The following is a 25,208-nucleotide window of genomic DNA, read 5'->3' as shown; positions in this document are numbered from 1 at the left end:
GGACTCTTTGTCACCCTGTAGTGTTTCTGTGTACAAAATAAACCATTTCCGGCCGCTGAAGAATGGTTTTAGTAATTTTAAAGTCATTTGGCATTTTTAGTATACCCTTAAAGTGTTAAAAACAATATTCCCTCCTGTCAACTTACACGATTGGGCAAGAGCAAACGTCGAACTTTTTAGAAATTCATCTTCAAAATTATTCAAAATGTTGGAAAGAGTATTCCGAATATTGAACTTGAAACGGATGTTTAAAATTCTTAAATGTCTTTGTAAATGAAGGTCATTTGCTTTGAACAGCATTCGTTAAAAGTGGAATAACAAACATAAATTTATACTGCAGGAATACTGCAGATATATCAATGAAACTTGATAAAACAAACAAACAGATATACGTATTAAATCCATTTTTATACCATAACTCTGACCTATCTGAAAATAAGCTTTGCATTTACACTTGCCCTAATATACGGGGCAAATGTTAACTTAGAAATTTGTTTTTGCCAACATTTTTGAAAATTTGACTTTCAAAGAGAAAATAAAAAACGCGGAGCAATTATTAAGTTATGCAACTTATATTTTTTGCTGTAATAAATTTATTAAAAAAAAAAAGAAATTTGCACTGTATAAAATCGATAATTTTCATACCATGATAAGTGTTGTTTGGGAAAACTTCAAGCTATAATGTTTCATGTCCACGAGTTTGAAATATGGCGAATTATTTTTTTAACATAATTTTGGCGCAAAAAGGATAGATATTCAAACTGCTTCGAAGGGCGAGGATGGTGAAAAAAGCTGTTTGAAAATGTCTATTAAAAATCCTTTTCATCGTTTTTTTTTTCATATTTCGATAGCTTTCGGTCCTTTTCATCACCTACGAAAATGAAATTTAGATAGCTTATTTTTCAACTCCAAAAAATAGCTAATCTAAAGCTAATCAGGGGCTGGAAGTGCTTATAATACAGAATTATAGGAATATACTCAAAAAGTGTCCCGATTCACGCTATTGATCGATTTTCAAAATTGTATTTCCATGAAGTACAATATGCAATAAATTCCAATAATAATCTTTTTCTTTCAATTACAAATTAATGTAAAGCGAGCCAGCTCAATCAGCCTACCTTATTCAAGCAGTGAGGGACCAAAATTGGAAAAGATCGGGGAGCTCCCATGTAAGTTCAAGATAAAGAGCTTTTCAAAGAAGGGACCATATTTTAAAAGAGGGTTTTTTTGCGTACGGATATTTGGCATAACTCAAAAAAAGATGTGACAAATGTTTTTATGGAAGTTCGTAACTTCCCACTTTGAAAAAAAAGGTGGAAAATCCATAAATATTGACATTATTTGAGTCGTTATGATGTTTTAAAAACAGAGTACAAATTTCAGATCCTGAAAAACAAGTTTAGAGATCAAGCTTCAGTAAATAATATAAACCATCTATGAATTGCAATTCGGAACACCAGCTGCAGCTCTTATTTTAAAGTTGTTGGTTCTAAACCATGATGAGGTTTGATTTAAAAAAAAAATGCTTACAAAAATCTAAATTTGAATAAATTTTTACAAATTACATTTATTTTTGCAAGGTGTAGCAATGCACACCAGGTCAGCTAGTAGTCTAATAAATTTCTGCAACCATGTTTTACTGTTATAGGACTCTAGTACGGGATTTAAAATTATGAAACGTGCCACATTCCCCTTAACAGAAAAAATAATCGAAAAATATTGAAAAAAAGTGATCAATCTTACCCCGTGTCGTGATCGACGGTATATTTTCGCCCAGTGTCGACTTTCCACAACTTTTTACAAACACCCCGGATTACGGTTGTTCATAAATTGAAACCATCTCCTGTTATTCTGCTTGCTTTCCTGTACAACTTGCTTAGTAAAGAGTAAAACTTAACAATAAACTTTCTATTTGAGTAAATAAGTAGATACCGTAATCCGAGGTAAGATTGATAACTTTTTTCAATATTTTTCGATTATTTTTTCTGTTAAGGGGAATGTAATATGTTTCATATTTTTAAAACCAATACTGGACTCCTACGAACGTAAAATATGGTTACAGAAATTTTTTAGACTACTTTGAGTTTGATTTGAAAATAAATTTCGTCTCTGTTAAGAATTTGATGCTTTGGGGGTAACATTGATCAGTCTCTATTTTGACGGTTTTAACGAGTTTTCCTGGCCAAAAAGGATACAAAACACCTTCATAATATTTACAAATGATAGTTTTTCAAGTTTACCTTGCTTTTTAACGTTTCCTTTTCAAATCGTTTAAATCAAGAAAAGAATTATGGTGCATACATTTAGGGGCAAAAATTAATTTCAAATACAAACCAAATTTTGTCTATTGGATACTCAATTAATAGGCTTTCAAACGTAGAAAATAGTTTTAAAAAATTAAAACTATAGGCTAAGTTATGGATGATATTGTTGGTCAAAGTTTCCCCGGTGATCAAAGTTACCCCGTTTTGCGGTACCGTCAACTTTCGTAGCATGCAATACTTTGAATGGCTTCGAACAGAATTATATCGACAGATAATCATACCGCTCACGCATCAAAAGTTTAAGTTATTTGATCATTGGGATTTTAACATCTATGGGGTCTTTCATCCCTCCTCTATCGGGGTAAGTGTAAACACACCTTTAAGCAATGTAACATCAGCCATTTCAGAAAATTCATCTCCAAAATGGTTCAGCGTTACATAAAACTGGTCAGAAGGGGTATCACAAGGGTTTTATCTGAAGCGGATATTCCAAATTCCGTAATGCCCTTGGCAAACGAAGGTCTTTTGCTTCAAACAACAGTCAGCTAAACTAGAGTTCCACAAAGTAATTAATATATCAATAAAAGTTGATCAAACATATCGGAACATGTACACGGAAAATAATAAAAAGGTAAAATTTACCGAGTTAGCAAAGGTGAACGCTCGTGAAAGCCAAAAAGGTAACTTCTACCTCTTCGAGGTGAAACTCACCTCACAGTGAGGTAAAATTTACCTGAATCGAGGTTGGAAAAAAGGTACAATTCACCGAGAAAAAAAGGTGAATCCAAAAAAGGTAAATCTTACCTCGTAGCGAGGTGAAGTTCACCTGAATTGAGCTCGATAAAAAAGTATAATTCACCTAGAAAAAAAAGGTAAATCCAAATGAGGTAAAACTTACCTCGTAGCGAGGTGTAATTGACCTGGATTGAGCTAAACAAAACGGTACAATTCTTCTAAAAAAAAAGTAACTATTCGCCGAACCCGTTCATTGAGGTTAAGCTGTTTTGTCATTCTAGGAAAAAGTTTTGCTTTGTGCCTAATATGTGAAAATCGGAATAGAATGGTAAGTGTTCTTAAATATCATTTAGTTGTGCTGGTGCTCGTCATAATACTATTGATTTTGTTTCAGATCGGCCCATAGAGCTTTGAAGTGTAATTCCACGTCATCCTCCAGCCGGAAAAGCCGAACCTGACCGGATTAGTCGAACGGAGGAGGCCATGAATGTACGCAACGCAGGTGGATTCAGCGGCCATAGCGGCTCAGAAGAACGCGAAGCCGAATTACCAGTCCCTATTTATCTCCAATAAATATCATTTTTGAAAGAATTTTGTATCTTTTTATTTCTTATTGAAGAAAACAATCAAACCAACCAGCACCACCAACGGTATTATTTACTATTTTGCTAGGTGAATGCGAAAAAGGTAAAATTTACCTTTTTGCTAGGTAAATTGAAAAAAGGTAAAATTTACCTTTTTACTAGGTGAATGAAAAAAAGATAAAATTTACCTCAAAAGAGGGGTGGAAAAAATTCACCTCGCAAAAAGGTAAATTTTACCTTTTTTTTATTTTCCGTGTATGTATTTAATTCATTTTAGGACCGATACACTGACGCATCTGTGAATTAGTTTAGAAAAAGTATTGCGTTTGCACTTGCCCCGTTTATAGAATTTTTTTTACAAAAGTACTGTTCCTTTAGACCATTTTTTTTTTTAATTTTTCACTTTCAATGGAAATTTGTTGAGAACTATTTTAGTGATGTAACCAACGGTAATTGATAATTTTTGAAGGTATACATATTTTTCTAGGAAATGTGAAAGTTGAACTATGGTGAAATCCGTTTGCACTTGCCCCGGTGTATCTTATAACAAACAGCTGGTATCAAAGGGAAACTCATCGATGGGCACTGTGGAAATGTGGGATTTTCTTCCGTGAAAAGCGTGCAATTCTGTTTTTGATTTTCTGCTTGGACTAAAAGCTGGCTTAGTATAAGCAGAGCGGCTCTCCCAGCCCAGCACCTAGAGTAAGGTCGTCACTAGCTGGCACCGAAGGTAGTTTCATGCGACCGGAAGCACGCAAATCATCAATCTCTACGTGCTCATAGATTTGTGTTTCCGCTAAGAGCAACCGAAAATTATGCGTCCTTTTTTTTCAGATACATTTTTCAGATACATTTTCTACCATCAAGAATCTAAAATTTACAAAGTTATAGTTAGTGGTGCAGTACAAAATAAAACTCCTTCAAAAAACCGTACTTTTTCACGAGCTCAATTTGGCTTTTATTTACTCTTGTTGCAATAGATTCCGCAGCACTTCATTGTCGGATGTTTTTTAAAAGAACTTGCTGATCCACCGCTTGGAGTTTTTCTGTTGAAATAAGAATTTTAAAGAAAAAGTTAGGCACACATATCACAAAAAACAAAACCAAACTTTGAAAAACTTACGTTTGTTTTCGAATCTTGCTAGTCTGGTTTAAAAGAAATTGATGGATCGTAATGAATACAAATGTTTACATTTTTTAAATTTAGCCTACTTTGAAAAGGTGATAATCATGAGTCAACTTTAAAAGCAAGTTCACTGGTGTAGGGAAAAAGTGATAGAAATTTTGACACTTAGAGCAAGTTCACTGGTGCTGGAAAAAAGTGGTAGAAATTTTGACACTTACGGCACATTTTGAAAATTTTGCCATGCAAAAACATTTTCAAGATCTGTGGCCTTCTAGTTTTTTTTACAACACGTGTTATATTTTCGCATGCTGTGATGCAAAAATAGCAATATTTGTATCACATACGGCTGAAATAGAAACAGTGTTGTAAAAAAATACAACGCCCCAAGATCTTGAAAACATTTTTGCATGGTAAAATTTTCAAAATGTCAAAATTTCTACCACTTTTTCCCAACACCAGTGAACTTGCTCTAAATTGATATTTAAAATCACCTCAATATAAGCATTGCCCATGGTACAGACGTAGCGTGTTCAGTTTCCAACACGAAGGTCCAGGTTCAAAACTACAAGCATACACATTGTTCAAGTAAGTATGAAATTCATTTAAAAAGTAGTTACACTGCCGGCCAAAAGTTTGGGATCACCCACTAAAAACATGCAAATTTTGATCATTCATATCTCAGCCGTCTTAGGACATATTTCTACACGAACAGGGTTAGTATAGGATAGTAAAAGCAATATAAAGTTTGTAGGTGATATCATTAAGCTAATCCATCGTACTGGGTAAAGTTTTATACGGCATCGAAAAATGTTTAAAATTTGTATATCTTTTGCTCAATTGATTAAATTTTGTATTTGAAAGGTTTTGATTTGAAATGTCTTTAATAAAAATAATAATGATAATAATTCAATTTTATGTGAAAATCAAAACCTTTCAAAAACTAGCTTCAGATGTGAGAAACTATGTCATCATCATATTGTTAACCTCTTTAATATTATTTTAAAATATCATTGAATAAAACTGCTGTGGAAAACAAATGTTGCATCTAAACCCGCTGTTGCGTGATGCTCCGTTGGACGGTAAATATTGAAAATGTTTCCCTGAATTATTACTACCCAAATAACATAACTGCATATTTAAAAGAGCTTTAAAAACCTGAAAAAAACTGAACAATTTTTTTACCCAAGTTACGGGTTAGCCTTTCATGTGTTGGAGATTTCAAGTACTTTTCATAAGATTAAACAATTTTATCAGTTATTACGAATATTTCTGTGTTTGATATGTCTCACTTATTTGAAAAAAATCTACTCTCTCCATGAAAACATGTATGAACCATCAATTTATCAAGACCAACTTATGACATTGCCGAAGGTCGCTACGTTTACCTTACTTAAACTTGACCAGAAAAATTTTGCCGGCAGAAACACGCTGCATTCGTCGTTTGATCTCGCAATGGAGCGGAGGACAATATTTCCGGTTCATACAACTATCTTCGTAGCATTGACTCTAGTTACTTACTGTCATGGGGCTAATATTTTGTGTTTGATGGGCGTTCCTAGTCACAGTCATCATATCTGGAATCGTGCCCTGATGGAAGCGCTTGCCAAACAAGGACATAATCTAACGATCGTTTCTCCGGACATGGAAACAACTCAGAAGCCGAACATCACCTACATCTACCTGGAAAAGGTGTATCAGGCAGTGCACGAGGGCGATTCGGCCGTTGATTTTTATGAAATGGCTCAGCAAAATATGTTCCTCAGTACGGTCACTTTCTACGACTACGGGATGGGCATGTGCGAAGGAATTATGAAATCTAAAGGGTTGGATATAATTCTCAACTATCCGAATGATTTCAAATTCGACCTTGTGCTGTACGATTTCTCTTGTGGACCCTGCTTGATGGGACTGTATCATAAATTCGGTGAACCCCCCCTGGTTGGAGTAACTGCTTTCAATATTCCACCGTACACTACGGATGTGATTGGAGGCCACAAGTATCCATCGTACATTCCGTACTACTCGTTGTCTTACGACTCTGAAATGAATTTTTGGCAGAGATTGGAAAACACCTTCATCTATGTGTTTGATCATTTGTGAGTATGATTTGAGCGTTATCGCCTTAGACAGAAAAAAGACTTAAAAACGCATGGAGTAACACATCAATTTCATTATTCAAAGATGCACGTATAATCTGCATACAATTTTTATTTAAAGCTTAAGTAAACCGTTCTATTGAAATTACAAGATATGTCCAGAACGATCGACGTATGTAACTACACCCGGAAGTTTTATGATTAAGATTGCTTAATATTTAACCAATTATAAGTAACGAATCAGCTTATCTCTAAATATGTATTATAAACAATCTCGGTGAAAAACAAATAAGAGAATGTTTATTAATGATTGATACCTACCTATCAAAATAAAATGAAATCGAACTGTCACTATCACGTGCTGATAGAAACTTTATTTTATAGAATAATGGAAATTCAGTTCCTGATTTTAACTTCGGATCTTCAAATTCATATTTAGACTTCTCACAGAAGGTTTCAGATTCACAAACAGATTATTTTTCTATTTGATATGCTGGCTTCTGTCGGAACAATTAAATGATTCTTGTTTTTTTTTATCCAACAGGTATCGGAACTACAGATTCCTGCCGAAAACCGACGAATTGGTGCGCAAACATCCTGCTTTCCGAAATGTTCCTTACCTTCCTGAATCAGACAAAAAGATGATGTTATTGTTGGCCAACTCCCATCATGCGGTTGATTTTCCTGAGCCAGTTCCTCAAAATATGATTCTGGTCGGCGGTCTACAGCTCATTCCACCTAAACCGTTGCCGCAAGATTTGGAAAAATTTATCACTGCTGCACCGAAGGGAGCCATCCTCTTCTCTCTGGGGACCAATGTGTTGAGTTCGGATTTAGGCGACGAGCGGATTGCGATGTTTCTGGAGGCCATGGCTCACTTTCCGGAGTACAACTTTTTGTGGAAATTTGAGACGGAGATGCGGAAGTTCAAGCTACCAAAGAATCTTTTGTTGAGGAAATTTTTGCCTCAAAATGATATTCTGGCCCATCCCAATATCAAACTGTTTATGACCCATGCGGGATTGTTGAGTACTCACGAAGCTACATGGCATGGTGTTCCAATCATTGGGATCCCCTTTATTGCCGATCAATATCGGGTAAGTTTTATTATATTTAAATTAAACACCTCAAGTTTCGACTAATCGCTTTCTTCAGAACCTAGAAAAATCCATGCGTGCCAAGGTGGCAGAGCGGTTGAACGTGTTTTCCCTCACCACCAATGATATTGTGCAAACCATCCGGAAGGTTCTCGAAGACCCGGGCTATCGGAATCGTATGCAGGAGAAGTCGGCTTTGTTCCGTGACCAACCGGAGAGGCCGCTGGATCGGGCCATATGGTGGATCGAGTGGGCTCTCAGACACCCGAATGCCAAAAGCATTCAATCTCCCACGATGAAGTTGGGCTTCTGGAGAAGCCAATCCTACGATGTCGTTCTGTTCATCGTTGTTGTCATCCTTGCCATACGTTACCTACTCAAGAAACTGTTCACTTCGGATGTTAAAAGCAGTAAGAAAGCGAAGGCAAAAATGAACTAAAGTTCAAGTTAAGAAGCATTCTCCGCAGCAGAATGAAGAGTGAAAAAAAAAGAAAATGAATCAATAAATGATGTTTATCTAACATACTGTTTCGATTTATTATCACAAGTAAATGTTTAAATCTCTATAAAAATCTATCGCCAATAAAGTACATAACAGTTATACGAAAATCGAACTTTTTCGACCATTCATACTGAAATATCTCAGAATATGAAATGCATAAAAAAAAACAAAATTAATTTTATCAAAACTTTGCAGAATGATTTTGGGAAATATAAATCTACCATATGTGAATTTTTGAAACAGTATCATCGGTTGAATTATCAGGAGAAGTAGGCGATGGTTTTTTCGGCACCGCACGCGTTTTTTTCGCTTCTCCAAGGTGAAAATTAAATTTTTGAAGTTCAAGCAGTTCCTTATTGTAAAATTATTATTTCTCTTGAATAACTGGATAATGCATAGTGGTCAATATTTGCATGTTTCATTTTTTGTGCCCGACTCAATTCTCCGTTGATTTCGTCCACCTCCAGCAGGTGACATCGTTGAATGATTCGCTACAAGAGGAAACACTTTTGCTACATCCTTCTCTCTCATTCTCTTATTCTGAAGTGAAAATAATTGAAAATTTGCGGGGAGTGCAGAATAGTTTTTTTCTATTTCAATCTACTTTTTCAATTTAAGAAGTAAAATTTCGGAAATATTTTCGGGTGTGAATGAAAAGTGAAATGCGCATAAGAATTATGTCAGAAATCGTCGTGAAATAAGAAAATTCTTCCGATTATGTTTCGTGTTATGTGTTCGTTTTATAAATCATGTTCCAGGTTTGAAATTTCCTATGTTTACCAAAGTTTTCTATGCTAGAGTTCAATGGACGGTAAGTTATTGAATGATATAAATTTATTTGTTATGATTAATATCTATGACGACACATTGGAATTATCAATATACCTACTGTGTCAGTCATGGATGTGTACTTTCACAATTATTCCGCAAAATCATTTGGAAAAGTTAATTTCAAAAGATTTTGTGGCGGTACTATTTTTTCGGTGTGTTTTCAATATTTATTTTCAACAACTAGATGGCGCTTCAGAACTTCCAACCCGACATGTTTTGTAGAGTAGACTTCGGGCTTCTATATACCCTAGACAGCCAAGTTCGTAGGGTTCAGGTCCGGCGAACTCCCCGATCACTCCGTACTCAAAATTAACCCTCAAAAAATTTGCACACAAAAATTGGTATCTTGTAAGGCTGGGCCTGAAGATCATCTTCCAAGATCCGACGGCGATTTTGATCCGGTGTATTAAAATCTATCGCCAATTTAGTGTTACTACGTCAAGAAATTCTCTCAGGGTGCATCTTGATGATCTTCACCATGCATGGTAGGTATCGTCACTGTAGCTTGACGATCTCCACCATACTATACTTGGGTACTTCTGGTCTCCAGGTATCTTCCAAGTGCGAGCCAAAATAAAAAAAATACACTCATTGGAAAACTCATGAAATATGTCTTTCTACCGTTTCACAGCCTGGAACTAGGCAATCAAAGCACTACGTTAAGGTTCGAGGACAATTTTTACAAAAAAAAATCACTTGATTACGAAATTAACAAAAATATCCTCTGACATCTTAGACATAATGTTAACAAGGTGACAAGGTGTCATCTAACTAGGTTTTGTATACTTCGTAATAATCACTCCTAAAGTTTTGTAGCAGTTCAATTGCCGGACCCTGTATGCAGCAACATTGTCCATCTTTTGATTATAAATGTTTTTGAAAAAATACGTTAAAAAAATCATTTTAGTCCTAACAAAAATTACTGTTATTAATGTTTATGCCTTCTGTGCTAAATTGTACCATAACAATAACTTTGAAGATGTTGAGGTACGTAAAAACTATTGTGATCAAAGTTATCCCGAAACTCGAAATCTGGTTTTGTAACAAACATTTAATTGTAACCACCAATACCACTATGGGGCATCTCCATGCAAACTGCTGACCAAAAATATATCTCCGCCAATTGAAGTCCTAGAGGGTTACTGTCTTCGGCAAAGTTGCTCAGAATGTCGAATACTATCTGACCCCCCCTCCCCCAACCCCAGATCTGACACCCCCCCCCCCACCTCCACCCTTTTTAAAAAAAATATGTTGTATAAGAGTATTGTTTTACCCATCAGGTATTTTGATGAAGAACTATTGGTCTACGAAACCTCTCCCCCTTGCCCCACACAAATGCTGAAAGTATTCGCAGCTAACATGCCAAGAGGAGCCGGTGCATGGATTATTATGCTTCCAGCGTGAGCGAGTACTTTATGCACTGTTGATGGAATTTTATACCAATTATACAAATTAAGATACCGTCGATATGTTTCTTTACAATAGTCATCATTTTTTTTAGAATTGATCGAATCTTGGCAATTGATTACTATTAAAATATTACGAAATCTAACAATGAGTTCTTCGTCGATGTCCAAAACTTTGGAAACTAATTCAGGATTTGAAAATGCTTGTCCTCGTCTTTTAAATGTACGTATGTAACATCAATAAGGCCGGAACAAATTTCAAATCCTTCTTTTGTCACTCAGAACTGGAACATTGCGGGGGGGGGCGGACAATAAAAAATAATGCGAAAAACAAATAAATTGGAATAAATTGCACGAAAGATTGTATGCAACTAAATTGCATACTATATCAGTGCACAAAATCTATAAATCAAGTTATTTTTTATCGAAAAATTCAATAAATTCAAGAAAACAACAGGTGATAAAACTAAAATCTTCCACATTCTGTTTTTTTGCTCATGTAATCTTTCGAATGTTTGATAAATTTTTTGAAATATCCCCAAAATACATCAAACTTTATTTATTCCCCCCTTCGGGTTTTTGGAAATTTCAAAGAGGGGTTGACAAAAGAAGAAATTGATATTTGTTCCGGCCTAATATTTTTTAGGAAAATAAATCTAGAGTTCGTTTTGATTAGGTCGTATGAACCAATATAAACAAAACTGAGTACATGTATTCTACGTAAGGTAAAAATTTGGTTTCATTTGATCAATGAATGAATTTCAGAACATGATTTGAATTTAATACATATAATGATTTTCTCATTTTCGAGTGTAATTTGGTTTTAACGACTATTTGCATTGCACTAAATTGCCGTGCATGCAAATAGTCGCAAAACAACAGTTCGGCAATATGGTTGCATTTTTTCTTAAAGTGCTTCAGAAAGTGTACGAAATCTATTGAAGATCGTGATTAATGGTAGTTTTAAGCTGCCTTGATGCCATAGAGGGCTGTAGGTTAGTCCAATTAATGTTAATTTATGCTGCGCAAAATTGTAAAATATCTTTCTCATTTTTAAGAGGCAGCCACAATAACTAGCAGAAATTTGGAGACGTTTTCGCACTCCTTGCAAGGTCACCGGAATACCAGAAAACCAGCAATGTTTAGTCGATTACAAACATTCCTGATGGATAGTACCTCGCAGAACCGATTCTGGTCATCACTGCAGTATGTACAAGTACATAGTACATGTACAAGTACTTTCAAGGTAAAACTTCTGTTTACTTTTAAGTCAAGTATCAGTTTTCAAGTAACTTAGATGGAAATTCGAAAGATTGAGAAGAATTCATTCTAGTTTAAATGTAATTAATGTTCTTTTGCATAACGACGTTAGCGCCAAGTATGTAGTGCATAATGTCGTAAGAACATTTTAATGAATTTAACCAAACGATTGGCAATATCGAAAACATTAGCATGTTCTTCATTTATTTCCACATCGCATACTGTTCGATAACGTAAGCTAGCGGACTGTAAAGTTCTAGCCTCGATCAAAATTATGCACTCAGATGCACTTCACTAATCTAAAGTACACTTTCCCACTCTGGGGGAACAACTTTTTTTCTCCCAATTAGGGGTTTCGGACGGGTTGTAAAATTCACGTACGCGCTCGTTGGTGGTTGCAAACTTATGATTTATTGCCGTTTGTTTTCCTTCCAGTTCGGCTCTCTGGATCATTCTCAAACATAGAAACGGTGTAACAGTGAGACGTGAGAAATTGAGCATTTATGGACCGTTAGCACGTCTCACTGTGGGGCTTCCACAAACCACGGAATAAATTGCCATTTTATAACATTCCGGCCCCCTTGAAACCACCGGATTTCAACACAATATCTTACAAATGCTAGCAATTTTTACATAAATAATTCAATTCAAATATAATCTACGGTATATAATACAAAATGCGACCTTAATCGCGAAAAATCGACATCTTTAAGGGTGATGAACCCATTTAGTACAAATTCCATGCCAATCCAATTCAAATTTGATTTACCAATGTACTCTATACAAAGCAAAATGCAACTTTGTTGCCCAAAAATTTAAGATCTTTTAAGGGTGATTAACCCATCTATTTCCCATTCCCGTACGCCCATGGAGAATTCTCTCCCCAAATTCTCTCATCCTCGTGTGGTTTGTTTTGATTCGACAATTCGTGTGACTGGAAACTCGACAGATTCAAGCTCCTGATTAGTGTAACGGGACGACAATTCGACGATTCCCGTTGATATTCGGAGTTGGACGTTGCACATTTTTGCTTAAATCGGTGCCACGCAATCCGTAGAAGCTGGTGAAACCAAGCTGCAACTTCAAAAGGTGAGTTTTTCCTCGATTCTAAGTGCGCTGAAGTGACGAACCTTTCCAAACATTTCAGCTCATTCACCCGGCCAGGCCAAGAGGATTTTTTTCTTCAATGTGGCTCCGACGTTCGCACGGTGGGTGCAACAACAAACATCATCAATTAGTACTATCAGCAACGATGAAGCACCCAACATTGATAGCTACATTTTGGTTACCGATAACTGCCAGGTAAGTGCGCTCGCAATGATACTTGAATCCAGCATTGAACAGTTTTCATTTCATTCATTTTCAGCCTTTCGTGCAACTTCTTGCGATGCGTTCAGTTAGGCAACCGATCTATGGAAACAGTGTCCCGGGAAAATCATTCAAGAACGGCGCGATCGGTGAGTATGTTTTCCATCAATTATGAAAGAGCATAATTCACTCATTTCAGATGTATTGCAGCAACATCTGAGGGACCGTCGCACGGGGCTACTTGGGACTGGACGCTTAGGTGTTAAACGTAAGGACTTCACTACCACAATCAGGTCAGGGTACCAGGTTCGATAGCGCTTCCAAGGACTCTGTAGGATAGCGGGATCCGTACCTATGATGCTCATGGTGATGGACGAAATAAAAATATAGGTACACAAAGTGATTAACATTTCGTTGTTGGACATATCACAACCAGATTCGGGTACTTTGCCACGAAATAATCAATCATGCAAAACAAGAAACACCTTTTTCAACAAGGCGATCAATGAAAAATGTTTTCATTCATATACTGACTTGGCTTATAGTCACAGACAAACAGACGCAACTATTTATACGACAATAAACCATGCTTTTTTTTACTTATCTGACTCAAAATCTGACATTTTGGGGGCCTCATTGGCCACACAAGCTTCTGACTCTTAATCTGAATTAGCGATCAGTTTGTCTGTCAAACTACTTCAAATTTCCGACTCCCATCAAGAAATAGTCTTCTGATTATTCAACAGTTGTTGCTCGACGATTTGGATATCAGACGTAGTCCTACTTTTGAATCACAGCTCACACTCTTGGCCTACAACATTGGCGTTTTTTCGACCATAAGATTTATTCTACGAAACGTCCAGAGATGAAAATAAGCAAGAACCCTTTTTTTCACTTTTTTGAGATTTTGGTAACGGAGCTTTCGACAGCGGCCCCGAACAACGGGTTGAGCTTAGCGATTCTTCATCTCTACGAATATTTTCTGGATATTTTTAAATTCTGACTCAATCAAATGCGAATATATTGAAAACTCCAAGCCTCAATTTAGTTTCAATGGACCATCTCATCAACACAAATAATTGACGAGTTGAGCGTTATATCTGAATTCAGACCAAATTTCTTACGGTGATTCATATTTCGTCTTCAGAGCTGTATCTCCGACCTGGAAGACGCCTTTTTCGAAACTTTCAACGAAAAATATTCAAACAATAAACTATCTAATTATGTGTCCCACTTCAAAGCAAGGGTTTTCACTATTGAATCTCAAATTCAAACTCTAACCTGACTCATAGTCTTTCAAATATTCAGGAATGTTTGTGAATGCTTCTTGTGAGCTCGAGTAGACCTTCCATAAGCCTTCCATGTTATTAATACATGATTCAAACTCAAAATTTTAGCAAATCATGGTTTCCAAACTGACAAAACATTTTGATCTACGTAAAGGTATCAAAGGAAATATCCGGAACTCTCCCGGAAACAACCCATCCAAACTCAGTTTCTTGCAGGGTTGGACCATCGTCCGAAACTTTACACTTGCCTGAACGCAACAAATTGCAGAAGTATTCTGCCCCAATAATCATATCAATCGGACCTGGGCTCCAAAACTCAGGGTCCGCCAATACCAAATCATGAGGCATCTTGATCCCATTGAGCGATACTTTGGTGGTGGGCAGATCACTCGTGATCTTAGGCAACACATGAAAACTCATATCTTCCGAGAATGAAGAAATTTCTGACACACGAGGCCCAATTCTTGCCTCAACTGACTCATTCGATTTAACTGACTCATTTCCAATACCTTGGACTCTCGAAACATTCCGACTTCTTCGGAGATGCAATCTTTTCGCAAAGCTCTTTGTAACATAGCAAAATTCAGAACACGAATCCAACAATGTTCTTGCAAACGTATGGTTACCAAAACGATCTTCAACACGCACTACAGCGGTTGACATAAGAACTCGAGGCGAACGAAATTTAGCGCTTTTCGGCCTTGGTGCCGCATTAAAAGTAAAAGAATTGTCTGTGGTGTGTTGTGGTTGAGTGTGGCGAATGTGTGTTTGTATTATGGGGTAGGAATTAGAGGAATTCTCTTGTGCTTGGGGATTTGTGTACGAAGCCTGACTTTGTTGATCCTGTCTAATCAACTCTTGTTCTTGACCTGAAGGTCCTGAGCGATTATTATTACGATATGATTGACTGTTGACTGTCGACTGGTTTTGTGAAACGGAGCTCTGACTCGAAAAACTATTATGCAACATTGAATGGTGCTTTCTGTTGCACTCACGACATGGTCCCTTGCTACAACGATCCGCAAAGTGACCAGAACCCAAACAATTGATGCAGAGCCGCTTCATCTTGACCACTCCAAAGCGCTGGGGCACTGACATCGCTCTGAACTTGCCGCACGCAGATGCTGGGTGAAACGAATTACCACAGAACACACAGTTGTTCTGGATTCTCGATGTGGTGTGAACGGTTGTACGATAGCGACGACTTTCGATGTCTTCTGACCTACTCGGTGCTATCGATTGCAGAACCAATGCCTGATCCCTCAGAAAGTCCATCACCTTCTGGTACGTCGGAACATCCTTTGAATTATGGTGACTCTCCCACTGACGAAGTGTGACTGAATCCAGACGAGTGCACAACATGTATGCCAACAGCGTCGACCACTTATCGGTGTCCTCTCCTATCTTGCCCAGCATTTGGATATTCCGATCGAAATCACTGACCAGGTGATTTAAAGCTTCGCCGCTTTCTTTCTTCAAAGGTTCGATCCCGAAAAGTGCGTCCAAATACGCCTTCACAATTAACTTCTTGTTTTCGTACCTTTTCTCAAGCATGTTGCACGCTACCTGGTAATTATCAGAAGACAACTCGATAGAACTTATCTCCTGAAGCGCTTCGCCACTTATTGCTGATCGTAGATACGTAAATTTATCGATATCAGAGAGACGTTCGTTGTTGTGAATCAAGCTGAAGAACGTGTCTCGAAACGGAATCCAATCACGGAGCTTCCCGTCGAAACCTGGCAGCTTGATGTCAGGCAGCTTAACGCGTGACATGGTTTCAGCTCCTTCCCCTGATCCAGAAGAACTCAACGACTCATTCTTCTTCGGACGTAGAGCCAAGAGTGCTGCTTTCAATGCGCAGTACTGCCCTTCCATTTCCAGCGTTTCTTCGTCGAATTTTGCTTCACGTTCTTCAGCCTGCCTCTGAAGCCTGCGTTTCTTTGCTGCCTCTGATTCCTTGGTATCTTCTTTCTCCTCGTCACTGTCGGCAGCATCCAAAAGCACCTCCAATTTCTGCCTTACCAGGTAGTACTTTTTCATGGTCGACTCTAACAGACACAATCTGACTTCAATCTGGGATTCATGAAGCTCTTGCTTATAATCCCGCACGAAATAAGCGACTCCTTTAATTGAGGCTCTCAACTGGCGCTCTTGCTTCCTCAAAATGCTGTAGTCTTCCATTTTGCAAGTTATTTTATTCCAAAACTTGTGAATAACCTCAATCCGAATATCACAGACCACGAAGATATGTCTGTGAAACCACTTAACTCGATCTGCACTAATAGGAATTCGACAATTCCAATCCGACACAATACTGGTTGAATCACAAATTTGATTCACTCTATATTCAAACACAATCTGACTGAATCACCAATTTGATTCACTTATCCAACACAATCTCTTATTTGATTCACTAGAATCCAAACCCAATCTGACGAATTTCAGATTACCGAAAACTGACTCAAACTCAGAATGGATTTACTCAAAATCCAACCAATATTCAGACTAAACTGACTCAAAATCGCTCGACGTTTCACAAAACCGACCTTGACTGGGAATCGCGACTTGACAGCCAAAGTGGAATCAACAATTCGAAGACAAGAGTATCGAATTACCTCAGGGAATTGCACAAAGTAAAATTTCCATCTACCCAAATACGTTCTCCAAATTCAAATTTTATTTTTAAGCCACAATTTCAAAAAATCCAAAATAACACACCAACAACAACAGACATGCGCTACTTATCCTTAATATCCAGCCAAATCCGTTCAAAATCCGACCAACGTTCTAAAATTTTCCAATTCCGAATCCAAAGTGCCAACTCCGATTGGGATCCACTGCCTTCTTCCTCGCTAGGCCCAAACTCTAGCGGCTTGATGTTGGTTGCTGGAATCCGCGATGGCGATCTTCCTCAATAATAGCTCTTTGTTGCTATTGCGCGTCCAAAATGACGCCAACCAATCACAATTGGAGCGTCCCAACCACACAAAATGTCCACCACACAATAGGCAACACAATACCAGCACTTGATGAATCGTCCAAAATGCCCAACAATTTCACTGGATTATCTGGTTCGAATGGACCAAAAATGTTCGATAACGTAAGCTAGCGGACTGTAAAGTTCTAGCCTCGATCAAAATTATGCACTCAGATGCACTTCACTAATCTAAAGTACACTTTCCCACTCTGGGGGAACAACTTTTTTTCTCCCAATTAGGGGTTTCGGACGGGTTGTAAAATTCACGTACGCGCTCGTTGGTGGTTGCAAACTTATGATTTATTGCCGTTTGTTTTCCTTCCAGTTCGGCTCTCTGGATCATTCTCAAACATAGAAACGGTGTAACAGTGAGACGTGAGAAATTGAGCATTTATGGACCGTTAGCACGTCTCACTGTGGGGCTTCCACAAACCACGGAATAAATTGCCATTTTATAACACATACCATTTTTCCAGACAACTCTCAGAGTTATTCAAAATACTAGAATTAAAAACGTGTTTAAAAATTTTAAAAGCGGTTTTCTCGAAACACGCAATGTGGCTCATACGACCTAATCAAAACAAACTCTAGAAATATACCTGAGTTTAGTCGGTAGAAAATGTAAAATGGCACATTTCCTATGGGTTGTTTAATTACAATAACAGTAGTAACAATTAGTAGTTTCGATTTTTTTTTGGTTTATGCTTGCATAATCGATAATCATAACTGACAAAAAAAAAGTTACAGAGGTTGTATATAAGAAACGACCGAGAAGTTCACGTAGAATTACAATGTCTTTGTGCGTCAATATGCTTTTCGTCTTAAATTAGCATTCTAGAATAAAGTATGTCGAATTTGTTTTAAAGGAATTTATCTTCAAGAAAAGTCATTCTTCCCTAAATTGTCGTTTGATACCTATTAATGGACTAAAACGACCCATAAAGATAGTATGCAGCTTTTTCAACTGCATAGCAAAAGGCCGTCGAAATGATTGCGCCCGGCAGTTATGCAAGTAATGTGACCAACACACGAGCTTTGTATCAAACGCTTGCGAGAAAAGCTTACAACGACTGCTTTGATCTAAACGCTTGACTCAATGCAAAACTTTCAAACTGTTTAGCCTTATGCGTCTCGTTGGAATCAGTATCTTGTTTTTATTTCCCTTCAGATCACCTAGCAATCACTAGCTAAAAATGATGCTTTTACCTAGGATTCCGAGGCAATCGTTGGATCAACTATGTTTTCATATAATCAAACTTCAATAAACGGCCCTTTTCAGGGCCAAAATCTCAAAAAGAGAGAGTCTTGACTTTTCTGTTAACATTCAGGGATGACGAGTGCGATGTGTGGGTGGTGTGGATGGTCTGGATGGGTGGGTGGTGGTGATGTGGGATAGGTGGGTGGATGGTGGTGGTGTGCGATGGGTGGGTGGGTGGTGGTTGTGTGCGATGGGTGAGTGGGTGGTGGTTGTGTGCGATGGGTGAGTGGGTGGTGGTTGTGTGCGATGGGTGAGTGGGTGGTGGTTGTGTGCGATGGGTGAGTGGGTGGTGGTTGTGTGCGATGGGTGAGTGGGTGGTGGTGGTGTGCGATGGGTGGGTGGTAAGGATGGATGGTGGTGTTCGATGGGCCAGTAGCATGGAAGTCCGGGTGGTGATGTGCGATGGGCGTGAGAAAAGGATGGATGGGTGGTGGCGTGCGATAGGTGGGTGGTGAGCGATGGGTGGTGTTGGGAAGTGTGGTGGGGAGGTGTACGGTGGGTGATGGTGGGAAATAAGCTGCGGTGGGTGGGTGGTGTTCCATGAGTAGTGACGGGAAGTGTGTGTGGCATGGCGATGGAAGGTGTTGATGGGAGGTGTGTGTATGTGTGTGTGTATGTGTGTGTGTGTGTGTGTATGTGTGTGTGTGTGTGTGTGTGTGTGTGTGTGTGTGTGTGTGTGTGTGTGTGTGTGTGTGTGTGTGTGTGTGTGTGTGTGTGTGTATGTGTGTGTGTGTGTGTGTGTGTGTGTGTGTGTGTATGTGTGTGTGTGTGTGTGTGTGTGTGTGTGTGTGTGTGTGTGTGTGTGTGTGTGTGTGTGTGTGTGTGTGTGTGTGTGTGTGTGTGTGTGTGTGTGTGTGTGTGTGTGTGTGTGTGTGTGTGTGTGTGTGTGTGTGTGTGTGTGTGTGTGTGTGTGTGTGTGTGTGTGTGTGTGTGTGTGTGTGTGTGTGTGTGTGTGTGTGTGTGTGTGTGTGTGTGTGTGTGTGTGTGTGTGTGTGTGTGTGTGTTTGGTGATTGGTGTCGCGGATGATCTGAGCTATCACTACTTGCTCCCGCTGCAGTTGGCCATCTCTGTTCTGCTCTGCCCATGTGACAGGTTTGAATTTCTCTGAAAAAGTGAAACAAACCGTCAGTCGACCCCTTCTTTTATTCCTTTCGCTTGAAAAAAAATACAAAACTCAGGAAGGGGCGGGGCGTCCTAGTTTTCTTTCACTTTCGAATAGCCAATCAACGTTGAGCAGGCTTGGTATGTCTTTTAAGAAAGATGTCTTTGAAAGAGGCGTTTTTCGTGACGCGAGATCCGTTCGCGAATTTCAATTTGGCCCCCTATAGTGTTGCCGTAAGACGTAATTCTACGTCAAAAACAACATTTGTTCGACGTTGTGCCAAATGCTCATGCGCAGCTATCCGCAGCTGGACTCACGTTCCGCAGATAGTATAGATTCCAAACTAAACTGTGATGGTGGTCTCTTGAGACTGCTCGGCCCTTTTCGTTGACCCTGAGACCGTCTCAGGTTTCCAACAACAACAACAGACAGCAAAGTTCGTCTCATAACATAAATCGCAGTTCATGTTGCCTAGTGTGGACTAGGCTTTAGATTTAGACCAACTTAGGCCAAAAAATACATTTTTCTCAATAATTACCCATTTTTTGCTAATTTAAATTAACCGTGTAACCTTTAAATTAAACCATTTTAAAGTTCAGACAATTACCTTTCCAACGGTGTATTACATTCAAAAATTGAACCATTATTCGCTGTGAAAATTGCATTTGTTTAAAATGCATCACAATTTTGCTAGGTCTGATGTCTGTGGCGCAATGAGTTTTCATCACAGACGGCTGAAATTTTGGGAATCTAGGTTTGAATTCTCTGGCTATCAAATGGTGACACGTCATTCAAAGCAAGTAAATTTTTCGATTTTTGGCCACCACTTTCCCCATAGTCCAATGTCGTTTGAATTTACTGCAATCAATGATCATGTTTTATACACTTCACCTTATTTTTTTTAATTTTTAGATAGTAGAAGGACTTAAAGAAAAAAAAATACAGTTACGTTAATTTTTTCATGGGCAGAAAGAAGAGATTTCTCCGGGTCATTTTCACCAAAAATTTAACTATTCTGTCGGTGACCCCCCATACAAAACATTTTTTTTGAGAATTTTCTGTTTGAATTCTTTATAAAAAATATCTTTTGAGTGTTTTATAATTTCAGAGGTGCTGATTATCTTTATAACTTTCAATACTTTTAAATAAAACTCAACAATGTCATCCAAAACTTTGAAGTATTTTCAATTTTTTTAAACTAGTTACAGAGCTACCTTCTAATATTGGAATTAAAATATTGGCTGGCAAATCCTGTCATCAGTCTGAGAGGGTAAAATTATTAGAATTATCTAGAATAATATGAATTCACATATAAATCCATTTGAATCCATTGTCTTTAGAATTCTGATTGTGGCAACACTGGAGGAAAATTTTTCAAAAAAAGCTCAATCATTGAGAAAATCAGTGACCAATAGGAAGCGCTATTACTTTTTTGTGATGACGCTTATCGTGATGCGATCTGGAGTAGAAACGTATGTCTTAATTGAAGCTTTTAAAAAATTAAGAAAATCAATATTCAAAAGTAAGGCGGCATCCATAAATTACGTAACGCAAAAAATGCACTTTTTTGACCCCCTCCCCCCCGTATGTCACAAATCGTAACGCTTCGACATACCCCCCCTATGAAAATTACGTAACACTGACAATTACCTCCCCCCCCCCCATCTTCTCATGATTTTCGAAGATAAAAAAATCTTTAAAACGGAATTTTTATCCAACCAAATCGCTTCTTAGTACTACTTGATGATAACTCTCTGATAAAATAAATTAATTGCCTTATTACGAGTTACTCTGTGCTTGTTAACTGGTAATCTTACTTGTTCACTTTATTTTGTTCAAGCAGCATAACTTGTTATGCAAAATATATTTTACTTAGTAATATTCGTCAGAATAATCAAAAAAGCTGATCGGAATAATCAAAATCAATTGAGAAAAAATAGTAAAATTTCAGTCTTAAGATTGGATTGAGTTCTTGGGGGTAAATGTACCTAATATTCAGTTTTCCAACGGTTATTTCACGGATATCTAATCCATTGGTTACAAAACAGTTTCAATCTTGTTAATGCTTACAAATTTTAAGGTGATTTTAGTTTGCTTATCATTTAGTAAAAATTGCATGATATCAAAAAAGCTGCGATTAAACTTAAATTTTTTAGAAAAAAAATCGTTACGTAACGATGAACATACCTCCCCCCCTCCCCTATGTCACAATTCGTAACGCTAGAGCTTACTCCCTCCCCCCCCCCTAGGAGCGTTACGTAATTTATGGATGCCCCCTAAACGATCCGTTAAAAACAATTTTTGATGAGAAATTAATGTTTATACTTCTCCTGATTTAAATGTCTCAAAATTCCATTTGCCTTTCAGTCAAACTCAATGCAAATCGCTACAGCAGTTCAATCTAGCTTAAATGTTGCGTGTTACTGTCTTTTGATACAATGATCATTATAAGCTTGGAGTTTCCTTTAACCTTTTTATTTTATTTTCATTCATTTTCTACCCCAATTTTTGTAACCCTGCTGTACTCTGTAGTTTTTCCATTTTATTCAAATACTGTTAAGGTTAAATAATATAAGCTTCTACGGTTTCCAACCCACTATATTCTTTAAAGAATCTCTTCAATTCTTTGTTTAAAATTGAATTTTATAGTTTTTTTTTGGGAAAATTTTATTGGATGGATGAATTTAGTCTAAAACTCATTTTAATGTTTTTGTTGATCTTAAATTTACAAAAATCATCAGTATTGTTGGCAAAAGTGAATTGCAAATGATAGATAGCATGCTTAAGATTCACCATATTTTGATCATCCCTTACTTATTTCAGTTATTCAGTTATTACTATTGTTCATTAACGTTACAGTAAAACAATCATAACTTCTACAATTTTATACCAATTATGGTAAAAACTATAGAAATCATATTGGTTCGAATAAACCATGGAAATCCATAAAAACAAAACAAAAATTAAACGCATAAATCTGGTCTAAAACCGTCATAGAAATTGAAATTTCTCTTGAAAAAAATCGTTTTAAATCGTTTTGTTGATTATGAACTCCAAAATATCAACAGTACTTCAATACTCAAGCAAAAATGAAATTCAAATGATTGATAGAAAATATATTTATCTTCAATATGAGAAAAAGAAATATAAAACATATGTTATGTAGCGGAAGATAAACGGATTTCAGTACAAGTATTATTACTTTTAAGTAAACTTTATAATTTAAATTTTATTGAAAACTGGACTGCTTGGATATGTTAAGAAATAATCTGAGGTAAACAAAATTCAAAAATGCCATAAACGAGTGGTATCATCAAAAAATTTTATTTTTGTTTTCTAAAGTGCGTATCCATTTGCATCAGAGCCTGCACATATTGTGGAAATATTTCAAAGAAGAATTTTGAAAAAAAGAAAAGGTTTTTAATATTTTGTTGGAAACCAATCAAATGGTGTTGGACTGTTCTTGTTCATGTATCATAAATTTTTTTAACGAGAATTAGTTCTCCGGGATATACACATATGAATATAAATTCATGTTACATTTGGATAACACCAATTATAATCCAGGGGTGGAAAACAAAAGAAAAAAAAACAAAAAAGGCGCTCAAATCTCAAATTGATTTGATTAAACCTGATCAGTGAGCAGGCATCACATTTTGTTTCATTAGAATGTCCATTCTCAAAACTTTTTTTAAGTCGTTGAGAGAGTTTTGCATTGGATAAGTTTACACGTTTCACCAAACTGGGCTTGTCTTATCTATGAAACAACAGCTTTGTTGATTTTCTTTGGTTCCGGCACGATTTTTTGTCACAAACGATTACAAATCTTTTAAAGAGGTGCTCATTTTTTTGTCGAAAAGTAAAATTTCTATTTGCCTGACCTAGATTATGATAAGGATATTCTAAATAATAAAATTTTAAATGCAATGTTCATATGAAAATAAGTTTTTCAGAAAATCCAAATCACTTATCTTTCCAGGCGTTGACATTTTTTATTGTTTCTGAATGACAAAAACTTGAATAACAATAAAAAAAATGAAATTTTAATGAGAAAACTATTCCATTGCACTGAAATAATTTTACAGATAAAAATTTCTTTTTTTTTTTTTTTTTTTTTAATATGTCTTTATTTGTACCAATTCATCATTACATTTGTATTACATTATTACATTAAATTAGGTGTTCAGTTCAATGATGAACTGTCCAGAGCCCTATAGTTTATTAATCACTTTAATTTATTTATTTGAATTAATTTTGCTAAGTGCAATCAAGTATTTTTATGTAGGAGAACATCCTGTAATGTAAAAAAATATTTTAAACTTACTACTAAAAACTAAAACTATCCTAAATTAAAACTAATTATAGAGAGAACGAATCTCTGCGATAGAAGACTGCATCGATTTGCCTCTGAAGTTGGAGATGATTTTGTTGGCCATCTCTTCGATCGATTCAATGCCCGCAATCCGATGAAGATCTTCGGTGCTGTGCCAAGGTGGAAGCCGCAAAATCATTTTCAGAACCTTGTTCTGAATCCTCTGGATGGCTTTCTTCCTCGTCGCGCAGCAGCTAGACCAAATCGGAACTGCATACATTATCGCTGGTCGGAATACCTGTTTGTAGATTAACATCTTATTTCGCAGACACAACCTGGATTTCCTGTTGATGAGAGAATAAAGAGATTTAGTATATTTATTACACTTAGATTGAATATCTTCAATGTGATTTTTAAAAGTAAGATTCCGATCAAGTGTGAGTCCCAAGTACTTCACTTGATCAGACCATTCTAATGAAACCCCATTAAAAATCATGGAATGATTTTCATTAGGTTTTAAAAAATTTGCTCTTGGCTTATGGGGAAATAAAATAAGTTGAGTTTTGGAAGCGTTAGGAGAAATTTTCCACATTTTCAAGTAATTCAAAAAGGAATTTAAATTTTGTTGCAATCTACTGCGTACCACCCGTAAATTTCGACCTTTGGCTGAAAGCAAAGTGTCATCAGCAAATAATCTTCTACCTTTTCCTTCTGGTACATCAGGAAGATCAGATGTAAAAATATTGTATAAAATTGGCCCAAGTATACTGCCCTGAGGGACACCAGCTCTAATGGGAGTCCTTTCAGAGCATGAATTTTGATAGCTTACTTGTAAGGTTCGGCTAGTCAAATAATTTTGAATAATTTTGGTGAGATATACAGGAAAATCAAATCGAGCTAATTTAGCTACTAAACCTTTGTGCCAAACACTGTCAAAAGCTTTTTCAATATCAAGAAGAGCAACACCAGTTGAATAACCCTCAGATTTGCTAGAGTTAATCATATTAGTTACACTCAAAAGTTGATGTGTAGTAGAATGTCCATGACGAAAACCAAA

At 36.9% G+C, this 25,208-nt stretch overlaps 2 protein-coding genes across 2 annotated transcripts; one reads left to right on the top strand and one right to left on the bottom strand.

The window, feature by feature from the left end:
- The first annotated feature begins 6,147 nt into the window (after positions 1-6,147).
- Positions 6,148-8,423, top strand: LOC129754843 (UDP-glucosyltransferase 2-like). The gene is made up of 3 exons (XM_055751074.1): positions 6,148-6,805; positions 7,350-7,902; positions 7,961-8,423. The coding sequence occupies exons 1-3, from the start codon at positions 6,162-6,164 to the stop codon at positions 8,339-8,341; spliced, it is 1,578 nt and encodes a 525-aa protein (XP_055607049.1). The 5' UTR covers positions 6,148-6,161; the 3' UTR covers positions 8,342-8,423.
- A 6,219-nt stretch (positions 8,424-14,642) lies between these two features.
- LOC129752862 (uncharacterized) lies at positions 14,643-16,682 on the bottom strand. The gene is made up of 2 exons (XM_055748650.1): positions 15,494-16,682; positions 14,643-14,941 (listed from the first exon to the last, which is right to left on the bottom strand). The coding sequence occupies exons 1-2, from the start codon at positions 16,680-16,682 to the stop codon at positions 14,643-14,645; spliced, it is 1,488 nt and encodes a 495-aa protein (XP_055604625.1).
- Between the last annotated feature and the right edge of the window lie 8,526 nt (positions 16,683-25,208).

The sequence above is a fragment of the Uranotaenia lowii genome, chromosome 3 (genome assembly GCF_029784155.1).
Source record: "Uranotaenia lowii strain MFRU-FL chromosome 3, ASM2978415v1, whole genome shotgun sequence".
NCBI lineage: Eukaryota > Metazoa > Arthropoda > Insecta > Diptera > Culicidae > Uranotaenia > Uranotaenia lowii.
This window is presented reverse-complemented; position numbering and strand designations above follow the sequence as displayed.